Source organism: Hydractinia symbiolongicarpus, chromosome 8 (genome assembly GCF_029227915.1).
Source record: "Hydractinia symbiolongicarpus strain clone_291-10 chromosome 8, HSymV2.1, whole genome shotgun sequence".
In the NCBI taxonomy this organism is placed as follows: Eukaryota; Metazoa; Cnidaria; class Hydrozoa; order Anthoathecata; family Hydractiniidae; genus Hydractinia; species Hydractinia symbiolongicarpus.
Genome location: NC_079882.1, coordinates 2537696 through 2554445, shown reverse-complemented (window position 1 = coordinate 2554445; position 16750 = coordinate 2537696). Strand labels below are relative to the sequence as shown.

Sequence of the window (16750 nt, the reverse complement as noted above, 5' to 3'; positions counted from 1 at the left end):
TGGTTAAAGTTATATGTATTAATACTTAGGAAATTTTTAACTATATAATGAATTTTCAAGTCAGTTTTCTTATCTGTTCATGTTTAGTTTTCCAATTTAATTTGAAACGGAGTACAATGAATCTTTAATTTATTTTAAACTTTTCTGACTTTAAATATTGCAATCATTTTTTAACCTTCAGAAATTATGATATCAAATGAGAGAAGTTGCTTTGCTGAAATCATTACCAACAAATCACCAAATTATGTTGACTTGTTTCACCAAAAGGATGCTGGCCCTGTATTATTAGCACACACATGGGAGAATTTTGTGACATTGTCGGTTTTACATTTTCCACAATTTGAGCCAAACATAGAAGAGTTCACCTATGAGAACCTAACTGACATTGAGCATGGTCCATCAATATTAAAATGTGCTTGGAGTCCGAGAACATCAATGTTGATTCATCCTGTATGCATTATGTATGTATATTGATTTTTTTACTAATATTGCAATGGTAAGTATGGGGTGAGTGGAGATTTTTATCAGAATAATCTTTAGGTATTAAATTCCTATCCCACCTTACCAAAACTAGCATTAGTGTTGCAGTTTACAAATTAACTTCAAATTCGCAATACTAAATGACTGTGCTTTTTATTAACATATTTTAGCAATAATGACTATTATTAATTTATAATTAGTTCCTGCTAACATTAAATTTAATTTACAAAGTGTACATGACAAATCATTCCATAGCATGATTGCGAACACCACCATGAAAGAATTTTTTCATCTCCTAGGATCTCTTAAGAAAGATAGAAGTACTATAATTCTCCTCTTTGATATGATTGCATTGTCTGCTTTAGAATTGTTAATAAAGCAAGTTATTTGCATTTCTTTATGTTCTTAAAATTATTTTAATTGTATATGCATACACTTTTTTGTTTGTCATCTGTTGTGATTATTGATAAATGTTTTTTTTTTCAGGAATATCTAACAATGGCCATGTTATTTGTACAAATGTATTTATGTATTTATATTTGATCTAAATTAAGCTTAATATCTTGTTACAACAACCTTCTAGAATCTTCAAAAAATGTGTGCATTGATTTGGCTGACCAATCTGTTTGTTTCTGATGCTTATTTTGAGACACTTCCTCTTTTTCTTAACAATAATCAACAAAATCATTGTTTTTAGATTTTGTACAATTGGATTGGATTTTCAACTCAGACTTGTTTCAGTGGACAATAAAATGAAAGTTTCTATAAAGGTGTGTGTTGGTCTATTTTTAGGGATCCTTTCTACTCATTCGTATAGTGTGAACACCTTTTTTTTGGGAGAACTAATATAAAAAGGTATTTTAACATGTCTCACAGGATATTATATTATACTAAGTATTAGCTGATGGGTTGTTTTTAATATCAGCGTCGTGGGTATGCTCACTGAAGGGGAAATACCTCTGCAAACGAATTTTCTACATGAAGTGCTTTTTATGGTACACCGCAATTATTTGAGTATTATTTAACCCAGAGAAGTTTGTTTTGATGCATTGTGTAGTTAATATAAAATGTATTGTAATTTTTTTTCCGTCCTTCACCACAAAATGGATATGTGCTCGGTCGAGGAAGTCCATTACAACGGGATCCCCGTTGCAGTTCAATAACAAGAAAAAAAATTATTTTAGGGAAATAATTTTTGCGAGAAATTTTTTGAAAATAAAATTTAATTTTCTCGAGAACTAATTTTCGCGAAGCTGGCAAGTTCAGTTCAGTTTATACCGTTTTTCGAAGGTTTTTATGTAGGAGACATAAAATAAAGACTGTCGAAGTTGAAATTCTTATGTATATTATATATAAGAAAAAAATTATTGTAAAAAAATTAACGACACGACTTATTTTGTTGTGATACTATATTTAGATTATAGGTCAACACAAAAGTTTTGTCAATGATTGTTCATTTCAACCAATCAGAGGAAACCAAGTAGCAAGTGTTGGCGGTATGATGTATTTGTTTATTTCCAGAATTTAGAAAGTTCTGGAAAGTATAAATATTGTCCTGAAATTAAAAAAAAATCTTGCCTACAAATTCCGTAATTTTGTAAAAAAATGTTTTTGTACACGAGCTGTTTGCAAACTTTCTCTGCGACTCTATTTTTATAAGAAAAACATTGAAATGTGCGTTTAATTGCAAAATCCTGGAGAAGTCACGAATGCCTAAAAACGTACCATAACTTTTCCTTTAATTCTTGCTTTTAAGCAATAACATTATACCACTTGTCATGACGCAATGTTGTATTGTTATAAGCATTTTTTTTTAATTTAACTCTACATCCACTCATAGATGATAAAAAATGCAGAATATGGAATGTTGATTCATGTGAAGAAGAAATGTGTATCCCACTCACTAGTGCAGGAAAGAGCGTGAAGTGGAATCCAAACGATCCAACGAAAGTTAGCACAACTTCACTGCATATGATAACCCTTATGAAATGCGAAGAGTATTGCATTGAACTGAACTAAATGATATTACACTAGCTAAATCGTGCGAAATCAATGTACTTAACACAATAATCGCGAAAATTTCTACACCTAATGTTTTCATTTAATTCCATTTCAATATTTTTTTAGCTCTTAGTAGCGGAACAAAACGGTTGCGTTCGGTTATATGACACGGTAAATTATCAACCAGTACTATCATTAAACTGTTTGCGAGCAACGTCAGGACTTTCTTCGTGCGACTGGTCAATACTAAACCCGTTAAAAATCGGTGCTGTTATCGGAAAAGAGTGGCATGTATGGGATATGTCTAGAGGAAGGCAAGTATTTTGCGCCATTTATTTCTGTATTTTATACTCACAGAGCATAATAATTAAGAAAGTAGTAATACTTTACATGTTAAGTCAATGTCAATTTTTGCGAGTTTGTATGAAAAAGCAGAACGTTGTTTTAGTTAACCTTTCTTTTGTAGCCTCCCTGTTTCTTCTGGACAAGCGCATACTGGGTGTGGAAGGGAATTTAGGTACGGTGTTTTTAATTGTATATGAATGCGATTCCGGTGAGGATTTTTATTTACCATGGTTTAAACTCTTTAGATGGAGCAATTGTAACGATGCGATGTTTTCTACTCGTGGCACGCCGAATAACCAAGCTAAGGTTTTTTTAGGTGAAGACAAGGTAATAATATATCCTATCATTAAACAATAAACAGTTGCTAAATTTATTTTCTTCGATATGCCGCAGTTTTTTTAAGAAAGATTTCACAGAAAATGAATGAAATATAAAGTCTTCATTAAAAATTATATTAAAAATTAATATCTTGAAAATCTTATTGCGACATAATATATTGCGGTTTTAATGCTCGACATAAATTATCGCATTTTGACAATAGATGATTTTGCGGCATTAATTAAAGCGATTTTATTAATTTCCATCGACATTAATAACATACAGAGGATTTTGCGAGGACGAAAAAGTAAAGAAATTGTGAGTACTGAGTTCCGTGTTATGCGACCAGAAAAGTTAAGCAATTCACAGAATAGCAAGCTTTTCTGTCGCTAAAATTAAATTCTTTGTATTTGGTAGCAATTGTACGTGGCATATTTGTGCCACCCCGACTTATGGTAAAATTTAACTCGTTTTCAAGTTAAAAATCGAGTTATATCTTATAACTGCAGTTATAACTTGTGTGAAGTCCAACGATGTTTCAAACACGTCTGTTCTTGAAGTACAACGATGTTTTAAACACGTCTGTTTATGAGCCAGCTTATGTACACACAAGTTGATGCCCACAAGTTATAACTCGAGTTATAACTTATAACTCGACTTTATTATAACTAAGTTATAAGTTATAGCTCGAGTTATAACTAGAAAACAAGTTAAAAATTAATATAAGTTGAGGTGGCACAAATATGCCACCGTACCAAAGTGTAGACTAATTTAACGGTTTACTTGACAGGTTTTTCGTGGAAGAAAATAGCATTTTCAACTTTTTGAAAGTTAAATTCGCAAAAATTTACCAAGTGAACCAACCTCGGCCCCAGGGCATCTTGTATCTTTTCTGACCCCGGGACGGCGATACGAACATGGCCCTGGAGGAGGCTGGTCCGATATGAAACCTGATTGGCGTGGATATGTCACATAATTATTGCGCCATACAAAACATTTTGGCGAGGCGGCGAGTCTGTGACGAACAGGAGGAAGCTGTTCGTATTAAAATGGCGGAGGAGCTGTATCAGTATCATGTTTTTTTTCGAAGTAAAAAATTTAATAAAAAGCATTACTAAGCAATGAGAGTATAAAATAAGACATCATAAAGTAATACTGCGTACATGGAAATATTTCTGGGAAAGTAAAGCTGGGAAAGTTTAATAAAACTAGAAAGATATCTAGCTAGCATACTATACCTAGCAAAAAGATGGGAAGAAAAAAAAGAAACTCAACTTGTTTTAAAGGACCCAGGTTTGATTTGCAGCTTTATGCAAAGAATGACGCTACATAACATTACTAGCTGTGAGACCTATTGTCCCCCACGTCCTTTATAGACAAAATAATTTTGCACAAAATATCGAAAAATTTTTGTTACAAAATATATGTATCATTACGTTTAAATTATATCAGGTTGTTATTAGTGGGCATGTTTTATTACTTTATATGCTTTGGTTACCATAAAAAGATATAAAAAGCCAGTAGGTTAGCCATTTTATCACTGACTGCACATTTACCCAGCCTAATTTAAGAAAATTTAAAGTGGAATTAAAAAATAAAGGTATTGACTTGAAACTTGTTAAGGAGTACTTTTAGACCAATCCGATAAAAGATAATTTTACACGAGGCATAAAAAAATTACACAGCCATTTTAAGGAAGAGAAAATGAAGATTTTCTTAAACTGATTCTTGCTGGACCTTTTTAACACACTATGAAGAAATTTAAGAAAATCGAACTCAATCAAACTTTAAGTCACACTTTGATTGAGCGCTAAATCTGGCATTTGGTTAAATCCAGGATGTACTGAAGATAGTGGTAGATATTAAACAGCTCACCACTAAGATATATTATCTCCAGAGTTTTAATACTAATTATAAAGCAGTGAACATAAAAAAATAACAAAAAAAGTCTAAACCGAGTATATAGTATGTATATATAGCGTCTCATAACTTCGGTAAAAATTAAAATATAGACTTGAGATTTGGTATGATATGGTTTTAGATTGGTTTGATGAAATTAAGCCCAAAAAATAGTTCTATTATCATTATACTTTCTAAGTTTCAGAATTTATCCCAACAGCAGCAGAATTTTGATGAGCTCTAAAAAGTGTGACTTCATGGAACTAATTTTGGTCTAAAATCCCCAAAATAATTTACTCAAAAAATTATTTCCCAAACATTTTTTTTCTTTTAAGGTAGCAATACTTTGATGTTGGTAAAATTGTATACCAATTCTTTCTGTAAACTATTTAAGGTTACCTCATGCGCAAAATCAAGTTGAGCAAATATGAAAGATCTTCAAAAGTTCTCTAGAAATCTGTTTACTTTTTTAAAACATCTTTATCCGTTTTAGAGATATATGTCTTAAAATTTGCACTAATTATGCAAAATTATGATGTCATGAGTTAGCATCGAGAATAATTATGGTAACTAAATATTGAATTTTATGTAAAATGTTTAAAACGCGTCAGAGTGAACAGCCAGAAAACATTTTTAACTCTTAGGGCTTGTCAAAAATGTTAAATAAACCACCCTCGCAGAGCATACTCATGACATGATGCATAATTAGTGAATCTTCTTAGTCCAACTTCTAAAGAACCAATCAAGAATTTTAAAAAGAATGTTTAAATTCCTAGACAACCTTTCAAACTCTTTCATATGCAATAAACTTTATTTTTCGCGGAAGGTAACCTTTAAGACAGTATTATATATTGATTCGACAAAACAGATCACATGTGGACTTTAGTGTCGATTTTAATTTTCAACCAGCATAATGCTTGCGATAAAGTTTTTGGATTATTTATGTTTTAAACAAAAAAAACCTCGTTTTTGTATATCTGTAAGGCGTTTTAAAAACATGTCATTAGGAAAAGAAAAAGCAGAATTTATCAGTAATGTCTTTTTGAAATGTTAAGGCCACAAAATGTGAAGCAAGAGTACTTTTTTGAAGCCTTTTTTACCTAATATAATATATATTTACGAATTCATTTTCAGTTAACTATTGTTTAAATAAATTTTGTGCATAAAAATTCGTACAGCAAAATCTTGGTATCATATAAAAGCAGTAATACAGACATAGATATGAACTTACGGTAAATGAGAATTCTAAAGTTCAGTCAACATGAATAAAAAATGTAAATGGTAATATGAAGTTAAATTTTTGCCTTCAGTCAGGCACCTAGAATGACACGTCCATTTGAAAATTATGTAGCCATATTTGCACCTTAGAGAACCAACGAAGTGCAAGTTTTGCAACCCAGTGCTTGCTAGCCCACCAATTCAGTAAAATACACACAACTAAATTGCTTGAATTTCTTCAAGTGAACAGCAGCCTTGGTTGTATATTTATACATTTAGAAAAAAATCAAGGGCAATATGCGAGCAGTTTGTGTGTTGCGTGAGAGGAATCAAAACAAACTCGCCGCACGTATCTGTTACGTAAATCGCCGAGCTCGCTTAGGTCTGCAAGGTTAAATATAAAACTTTGGTTAATTGAGACAAATCTCATTAAATATTACACACAGAAAAACTGTATTGGAGGGTCACCTGACAAGGCCTCCTCCAGGGCCATGTTGGTATCACCGTCCCAGGATCAGAAAAGATACAAGATGCCCTGGGGACGAGGTTGCTCGCGAACTTCATTTTTCGTGAAAAAGATATTAATTATACCGTTTTGGTATGTTTTCAATAATCTTAATTTCATGACACAATTTATTACGATTTTGAGTAAAAAAGCAATCATTTATGTCCGCAACAATTTATGACTACAAGAAATTATGTTCGCAACAATTAAATCGTCGACAATGCCACTAAAACAGGATTTCCTAAGCTCATATAAGTTCAAAATTTACACGCATGTTAAACATTGAAAACCGTGAAATTAGACTAGGTGACCTAAAATTTACATCTTTCAATGTAGAAAACATTTAGTCTTGAAATATGAGGGTGATTCTCACTTTTTTTGTTCTCCGTGATGCATGCCAAAGCTGACAAAAACTCAAATTTTATTAATTTTTGTGTTTGTTACTCATGGTGCAACTTTTTATTACAGGTGTTCCAAGGGTAAGATTTACTGTTACGGTTTATGGTAGTGAGAAAAACCATGTTAAATATCCCTGTCGTACCAGTCCGATTTTGAGCAAATCTAAGCAAATTTTACAGCATATTTTTAAATCCAGTATTTAGGAAATTTTCGGAAAATAATATGCCTACATTGGCAAACCCGTCATACACTTTAATGCATAAGTAAGAACGAACCACCTTTACTTAAAGTTTAAAAGGGTCAAACAGCACGGTGGGGTTGGTAAAATCTCTCTGTTGCCTGGTGGGCACTCTTGTGTATTTTTTATATTCTGAAGTCTACTCCTGCGAAATATACGAATATTGTACTATACTGCAAAATAAAAAAAAAATTTACACAGTATACTTTCTTAAAAGCATGCTTTCTCATCTATTTTAGCTACCGATATCTATTCAAACGAAAGTTGGACATGGTATAAGTTGGCACAACCTGTTACCTGTGTGTGCCATCGGTGGGAATCGTAAAATTTTGCTTTACGAGGTCGATGTTTTGTAAATTAGTGACTTGTTTAATAGATTCAATGTGTATGATATTAAGAAAACAAAATCCTTTTTACTTTTGCTTAAATTTTACTTGATATGTATAACCTGTTTGGTGTTCAACCGCCCCTTTCATGAGAAGCGTACATTAGATGCAAATATGCTTAGATCCCGATCTCATTCTAAAATGTTTCCAACCCGATATAAAAAAAAACAACAGGACCTGACAACGAGGTTGTCTAAAAGGGCTACGCTGATGATCACCGAGGACAAAAACAATTCAATTCATCTTAAATATCATATTGGGCATCCAAATATAACCGAAAATGGCAGAAAGGTTCCTACATATATTGGATATCCATGATTTATTCAATATAAATTCTTACCTTGTTTTTAACTAAACTTTCCAATAAAATATAAAGTTCAAACTTTTTGAACTATCATATCCTTTTTGAATAGAAACATAATTTTATCGTATATTAAACCAGTCTAAGCAACAGCAATGACTGTAAAATATATTTAGAGGTATTAATTTAAAAAAAAAGAGTGGCAAATTCATCATAAAACATTGATTATTCATAAACAGGTTGCGTAGACATCTCAAGTGTGTATATTTCTTGCACCTTGACCTTTTGAGTAGTCCGTTCATTACACGCCATTCTTCGAAAATATCAGTGATCAAGATTATTGAATCGTTTCGCAGCCCCCTTAAATGTAAAATATGCTGATTTCATTCCGGGATGAGGCTCACTCGTAAAGACTTTTCGTTTCATCCCGCCTGCGTCTAACTCAGAAACTAGACTTGTTGTGCTTGATCAGTCCCATGGCCCTGACTAAACGATACCCTGAGGAAAGTTTTGGTCACAATCTTAAACAATCGTGCCAGGGGCACTGGAAACAGTTTTTACTCGGAAAAATAAAACTTAAAGAAGAATTGAGACTTTTAATTAAAAACTGGCTATGTCATTTTTTTTGTCTTGCGAAAATTAATCGCCTAGTTGTTCATATTGTCTTTTACACTTTCAAATACAATTAAAAATAACCGGTTATTTTCGGCCAAAACTTTGGTTTACCCTGAAAATCTAAGAATTTTCTTAGTCAAAATTTCGCGTTTTTCAATGGGCAGAGAAAACAAAGATACGATATTGAAAGAATTAGATGATGTTAAATGTTACGAAAAATCTATTTAAAAGTTTTGATGTCACACATATATTCCAACCCACAATAACAAAAATAGTGATCCAAAGCCCATAAATAACGCAGCAAACAAAGCGACCAACAATTCTTTATAAATGTCTCGAGTGTATTTCGTGGAAGTTACTTCATATCTGTAACAAACTAGTCAAGGAAAAATGGTTAATAACCCTCAAAGCTAAAAAATTCGATATGAGCTCACGAAACTGACACCATTAAAATTCTTAACAGTATTCGAAAAGAAATGGAAATGTCAAATGGAGCAATGGTAAAAACATGGCATTGCCAAGGTGTCGATTTGATAGTCAAAGAAAGATGATCTATTTTTTATTGAAAGTTGTCTAATTTTGTAGTCATTTTTCGCTTCATAGGTTCACTGGGTTTCCATTATCAATGAAGAATTTTAAAATTTATTAGCGTACTGCAAACCAGAAATTTTATTTTGCCTAACTTCATTAACAAAAAAGTTTAACAATGTTTAGGTAGCACATAGCACTTTCTTTTCAAGAATCATACTTTTTGTTTAACCTTGGGATTCTGAGAAATTGTTGAAAAAATCAGCTAGGCTTTCTGTTATTATTATTTATATAAGTATTTAGTATAAATTTACGTTAACAGCATAGTTAACTAAATGATTAATATTTTATAGTTTGTAAAAATGATGCCTGATGATCATCTCTGGGCTTAGGGGGCTATTTTATTCGAATCACAGGAAAAGTGAATGTTAAACATATTGGTCAATTACAGTATGAAAAGGATACACAAAAAACCATGCTGTAAAAAATATTCCAATTCCAAGTAAAATTAATGTGAGGTGAGGATAAACTGCAGGGTTAACAGGACTAATATACCTGCTCATGTGTTCAATGCCAACATCCTAAACAAGAACAATAAACAATAATCAAAATTGAAATTCCGTACTTCAATTTACTTCAAGTGTAGAAGTTTTTGTGAAGAAACTTAACCACAACACAAATATCTGGTGTAAAAGTCATTTGAGCAAAGGGAATTCCTTAAGGCACATACAATCAGGCACATATTTTAAAACTTAAAACTAACATTAAAAACACGAAAGCTAAAGTTTTTGTGTGTGTGCAAGGCTATTGTATTTATTGTGTAATGTGAGTGACTTATTGCATACAGTGAATATTTTTTTTACCAAAACCAACGATAATCCTTCTTTTGCATAAAAAGTTGTAAATTTAGAGCACACTTAACATCAAAAGCTGAATGCAGTTGTTAATCATGTCACACAGCTCTGTTTACTTCAAGGGCACTTTTTGTGGCAAAATCAACAAAATCAAAAGCGTTGTTTTGCATTGGGGGAACGGATTGGGTAACTTTCCGAAAAATGAAGTTTTTAGAGAAAAGGGTTATTTTATTCAAAAAATCACTGAAGCTCACCCTCGCACATAAGCGATATGGTACCCTAGTTATCATAGTTATGGTTTTGTAAACAGTTTATTTTTTATCCTGTAGTTCTTTTTAAAAGGTAAATTTATGTATCTATATATATACATCTGTATACATTATATGCGCTCATTATGGCTCTACATTGTTTATTCTACATTGAGCTGCACCAGAGTTCCTTTCAGTGACCCCATGCTGACTCTGGTATCCCACTGACAAAGGCCCGCAAGGGTCGAAATACCAAAATTGCCTGGATTCTAACAAATCCTTTTGTCGACAACATGGCTCAGTGGATAAGAGCTCGTGGCACATCAAATGCTATACAATCCCAGGTTTAAATCTCTGGGCTGCTGAGGCAGAAGTTGTGAGAATCCCTTAACTTCACTCTGGCATCCTGTATACATATATATAATATGCCAATTGCTTTTTTTTGTACCCAGAACAAAACAATTTGATTTTGCATGGAAAACAATAGATGCATATGTACAGGCAAAAAATATAAACAACAGGCTGCAACGATAGATAGATAGATAGATGTGCATATTTTACACGGCTAGCTTCACTAATATCGAGAGATATACCCTGTCTATTATTTCCAGGAGAGCCATGGCTTAGATGGAGAGTCCTAGAGTATTTAATGCTCATTTTGAGCAACACAGACCCCATTAGGGCCTGCACTCTACTAGACAACTCCTGGCAACAACCAAGGCCACCCTCAAAGATATAATTGGTCCCCCTTAACAAAATATGGCTGCGAAATATAGTATTCTTGTAATTTTTCGGGAAAACTTTTTATCCGGCCGACCGACTCACTTTTGTAATTAGAAATAACGCTAACCAAACATATTTTTGACGGTGGCTCAACGGCCCACACACAGAGACGTCTCCCCAATTTCCCTCACATGGCTTGGGTTAACCCGGGGCTATGGTAATATTCACTCGCCCATGTTGAATTGCCGTCAAGAGGAATCGAACCCTGGTCTCCCGCACAGAGTACGAGAGCTATAACCACTAATCTACGCCGCCACAAATAGCTAGCAGAACAGAAGACTGTATTCTGCAGTATAGATAGATATATAGATAGATAGATGATACGAGCGAAGATATCAAGTGTAAAATAAAGACTAACACTGAAATTTGTTAAAGTCAGCTCTCAAACAGAATAGTTGAGAATAAATGTCAGTGCATTTTCAATCTTAATCTATAAATTAGCATAAATAGCTAATTTGGCCTTTTTTTCTTGCCTGTCCAGTGCACATAAAATGAACTTTGGATATATTTATGCAACAATTTTTATTGATCAAGGATTCACATTTTCCTTAAGTTGAATACACCTTTACGATAATTCAATTGTGCATGCGTTCCTACGGCTCTCCATCGTTTTACAATATCAGAAAAAAGGAGGTAAATATCGTGTTTTTATGAGAGTTTCTTAGAGACGAAAGCGTGTTTTCTCCAGTTTTTTAACTTAAAAAATGATGCTTAAAATTCTCGTTTTTTAGAAGTGCATATCTGCATATCTGGGTTATACAATAACCAAGATTTTGCTGTACGTATTTTAATGCTGTAGACAATAACCCAGTCAACTCAAATCCGGGATTGACTGAGATCTCCCCTGATTCAAAAATTAAAGAAAATCTGCATGTCAAAGTGGCATTATCTATCAAAAAAATAACTGAAAAGAACTCACCATTTTAAAACTATTTTTATTTGGCAACTAGATTTGTGACGAAGAAAAGAATGGCCTCCGACCACCACGTCGAGCAATGTTTTATACCAAGTTGGCCAAGCTGAAACTAAGCGATAAGCGTGTAACATGCCAGCCTGGATCAAGTACAATAGTTATCACTCAGGGTGCGGAAAATAAACAAAATTATAACGATTTACCTCAATATTCATGGTGCAATTTTTATATGGAGACTGCTCCCGCCGTGCAAAATCGTGTACGAGGATTTTTAAAAATGGTAGTGTAAAGAGCGGTAATCTTCACGAGGACCAGTCAGTACACACAAAACAAAGGACCGTATTTTGTATATCAGTTCTTCAAAAGAGTACACTTTTTTATAAACAAGCGTATTATTTAATTTTTATATATGCACCGGTTAAAAATTTGAGAACGAAAATTTGAAAAAGTTGAAAACGGCTAGTGCTTTTAGTTTTTTCGTTCGTTGTCCGTAACTAGCTAGCCAGCTATAGCTAGCTAGCTAGACTTTTTTATTTTAACTTACGCGAATGAGCGCGCATCCGGGTAGAGAGGAATACAGGTTAAATTGGCAATAATTAAAACCTACAGATTATTTAAAAATTTAAAAGTATTTCGAAAAAAGAGGCTACTATCGAAAAAACTATTTTGCTACTGAACTGAGCTGAATTGATTCATGATTATTTTATTAACAGACATGCTTAATTGGAACCTGCCACAATATATTCCATTTAATGTGTTACATAAAATCCACATTTAAGTTATTTCGGACTTTGAAAAATTGACTTTGTTATGCTAATATATAAGGAAAATAAACATGTCTGCAAAAGATTTAGCAAGTTAGGGTGAGTTTTTAATTCAAATTCCCAGAGCAAGAGAGAATATAACGTTCTGACCCCTGGAGTGTCTCTTATTTTTCTTGTAAGGTCACCAAAATGTATCGTGCAAACTTTTAGTAATTTGGGTTTATGGGACTAAAAAGACATGTCTTCTTTCTTTTGTATTTCTGTTATTTTCTTACTCTATGAAAGCTAAAGTGTTTTTGAGTGTGCTATTGCAAATGCTGTATTGACCATGTTATATCAATTATGATTTATTGCATAAGGGCAATAATCAAATATTGACCAGAACATCTTCCGCAAAGAAAATTCGCAACCATGAATAAGAGGGTGCTGACTCGCCACAAGCCCTGTATTTGTGAGGGCGACTTTTTTCAAGGTTTTCTTCTGTAGCCTCCCGGGAAAGCCTGGGCCCATCCGAAACTGCTCGAAATGCAACGCACGCGAGTTCATTGTTTCATTTAAATTTTGTTGAGAAGAAGGAAGGTGTTATTTTGTCGTTATACTCTCAGTTTTTTATTTGTAGGATTTTATTATTTATGGAATAAATGATATAAAAAACAGTTTTTTTCTGAACTCTTACACTACCACTGATGGACATTGAAAGAATAAATTATACATGGTAATAAATGCTTAATAAATGTTGTTTCGGGTTTCTCGGGGGCACATTTTCATTGTTTTTGAAACAATTTTTGTAGCGTTTCCGGTGAGTCTGCACCCTCGTCCATGAACTTGGAACACAACAGCCTGTCAACAACAAAAGCTGAATGCTGAGTTAACTCAAGAGGGGTGTTTTACCATGAGTGACAATTATGTTTTTTCACATTAAAAGTGCCAGTAGTTCTCCAAATTTACCCTAGGAAAATTGAATTCTGTTCATAAAATTCAAATCACAACTTTGCCTCATTGGTTGTGCTGATTTCAACTCTATTTCACATTTAAAACACATCCCACACACAAAATGTACATTCTGTAAACACACAAATTTTTATTTAACCTTTTTTCATTGACAAGACTGTAGCGTCATACATAAAAAATGCAGTGGTATTCAAGGATCATTGACAAGAAAAAAAGGTTCTCACTGTGCACATTGTCTTGGTGGTCTTGCACAACCAATTGTAAAAAAGCACCTTGAAAACATTTTACAGTTTGATATAGTTAAGTATTTTTACTTCAGTGATTTAAATGTTAAATGTAATATGCCACCAACTTTTTTTTAGTATAAAAATAAACAACGTTATCATTGATTGTCTGCAACAATAATTTATAAAATATTCTTTTCTAACGTTTTTCTAATTTTATTTATCTCAGTAATCACAGCGTGTTTAAAAAAATGATTTGCAGCAATAGAGAAGAAAACACAATGCAGTTAAAGGACACACATGTTTTCTGAGGGTGCCAGTGAGAAGAAACACGCCATTCGATTTGTTACCGCAACTTAGCAGTAGCGACTACAGTGTCTAATTTTACTGACGCGAAGTGCGACGATTACCCTTTTTTACAATTTGCGACACTACATCATCATCATTATCATTCTCGGCTTAACGTCCGTTTTCCATGCTAGCATGGGTTGGACGGGGTATATTAATGACCCTCTTCCAATCTGATCTAGACTGTGTTAGATCTAAACTCAACTTCCTCTCTATCAAGTCTGTCCTTATAACCTCCTGCCAAGTCTTTCTCGGTCTGCCTCTGGGCTTTGCCCCAGGAACTATCAAGTCTCTACACTTTCTTACCCAATTATCCTCCTCCATTCTTTCCAAGTGCCCCAGCCAATTCAATCTTCTTATCTGGATAACATCTTTAATTCTACGGAGACTTAGCCTGCTTCTTAGCTCATCTGAACTCTTTCTGTCTCTCAGACTGGCATTACACATCCACCTAACCATTCTCATATCATTCCTTTCTAAACGAGATCTTCCTGCTTCCTGCTTCACTGCCCATGTCTCACTACCGTACAACATAACACTTCTTACACAGGCCTCATACAACCTACCTTTTACCTCAATTGACAGGACTCTGCTAGTCAATAAAGGAAGTAACTCTCTAAACTTTTTCCAAGCAGAACCTATCCTGCAAGTAACACTTCTTCCAACACCCCCTTCACTGCCCAACATATCACCTAAGTAACAGAAGTTCTTAACTATCTCTAACGAGCCACTGTTGTACATCATTAAAGCTGGAAATACTTCATTCTCTATAATCTCACCTTTGCAACGCTTGCATACAAACTGTATGCCAGCTCTTAACCTTCCACTAATACTACTGCACTTCTTATGTACCCAATGCTTGCAAGTCTGACAAAAAATTGAGTTACTACCAACCCCTTTCCTGCAAACTCCACAAGGCCACTTTCCAACTACAAGGTCACACTTGGGTGCAATGCTACTTATCATGACTTTAGACTTTGCCGTGTTTACCTTCAGCCCTTTCTCTTCTAGTCCTTTCTTCCACTTCTCAAACTTTTCAACTAATTCTTCCATCGACTCTGCTATGAGAACCAAATCATCTGCATACAATAACTCCCATGGACAACCTGTTCTGAACTCCATCGACAGCGCTTCTAAGACTAGAATAAACAACAAAGGACTAAGTACAGAACCCTGATGTACACCAACATTCACACTAAATTCATCACTAAGTGAATCGTTAATCCTGACACGACTTCTAGCATTGCTGTACATAGACTGAACCATCGTAACTAGCCACTCATCCACACCTAATTTTCTCATAGCCCACCAAATAACTTTACGTGGCACTCTATCAAAAGCTTTCTCTAAATCTACAAAGGCAAAATAGAGATTCTTTCTCTTTCCTAAATACTTTTCCTGAAGCTGTCTGAGTAAAAATATTGCATCTGTAGTGCCATGCCCTGGAACAAAACCAAATTGCATCTTATCTATATCAATTCTTTCTCTAAGTAACTTATCAATCACTCTTTCAATAACTTTCATTACTTGAGCAACCAACTTCAAACCTCTATAGTTACCCCTTTCTAATGCATCACCCTTGCCCTTGAAACAATTCACTATTACACTCGACTGCCACTCACTCGGAATAGCACCATCCTTTATAATCTGGTTAGCAAGACTTGTAATAAGCTCAACTCCAATATATCCAGATGCTTTTACCATCTCTGCAACAATACCTGATACTCCTGCAGCCTTGCCAATCTTCAATTTCCTAATAGCCTCCACTACCCATTCTGTCTTGAGCTGCATAGCTGGCCCTTCTACGACATCATCATCAGACAAATTATCCTCATCCCAATCAAACTCAGTGTTAAGCAACCTCTGATAATGATTCTTCCAAGCTACCCTTTTCTCCTCTCTGTGCTAGCCAAAACACCTTCATCATTACGTATACACTTCTCACCTACAATATCTTGATTAGTCTTCTTCATTTGCTTTGCTATCTTGAATACCTCATTGCGCTGGTCTTCCCTTCTTAACACATCTACAAATCTGTTTCTCTCTGCTTCTGACTACAAACAAACAAAAACTAAGTTCTATAACAAACATGTATATAAGTAAAATGACATAAAACAAAACTAATTCTGCAAGCCTGGTGCTGAATGGCCAATACATACAACATAAATAACAAACGTAAAAAAATATATATACTTACTAAAACAAATCATTGCAACAACAAAATAATTACATTCGATTTTCGGTTAGTTAGGCCATTAGGCTTGACTTAAAAATATATATGTTTGCAGTCACCCGGGTAAGGGTTTCAGCACTGACCCGGTTGGTTGGTTGGTCAGTCGGTCGGAATTTTTTTTTATTTAATTTATTACTTTTAATTAATTTATTATTTAATTTTTTTTATTAAAACAATATCTGAAATAAGAGCCACCAAA

At 33.9% G+C, this 16750-nt stretch overlaps 2 protein-coding genes across 2 annotated transcripts; one reads left to right on the top strand and one right to left on the bottom strand.

The window, feature by feature from the left end:
• Positions 1-173: 173 nt before the first annotated feature.
• Positions 174-7831, top strand: LOC130655510 (nucleoporin Nup37-like). Its single transcript, XM_057458276.1, has 8 exons — positions 174-461; positions 1178-1250; positions 1898-1976; positions 2321-2430; positions 2608-2795; positions 2948-2998; positions 3072-3153; positions 7643-7831. The coding sequence occupies exons 1-8, from the start codon at positions 187-189 to the stop codon at positions 7757-7759; spliced, it is 975 nt and encodes a 324-aa protein (XP_057314259.1). The 5' UTR covers positions 174-186; the 3' UTR covers positions 7760-7831.
• A 1057-nt stretch (positions 7832-8888) lies between these two features.
• On the bottom strand, positions 8889-12196 carry LOC130655512 (transmembrane protein 258). Its single transcript, XM_057458278.1, has 3 exons — positions 12038-12196; positions 9699-9814; positions 8889-9071 (listed from the first exon to the last, which is right to left on the bottom strand). The coding sequence occupies exons 1-3, from the start codon at positions 12038-12040 to the stop codon at positions 8945-8947; spliced, it is 246 nt and encodes an 81-aa protein (XP_057314261.1). The 5' UTR covers positions 12041-12196; the 3' UTR covers positions 8889-8944.
• Between the last annotated feature and the right edge of the window lie 4554 nt (positions 12197-16750).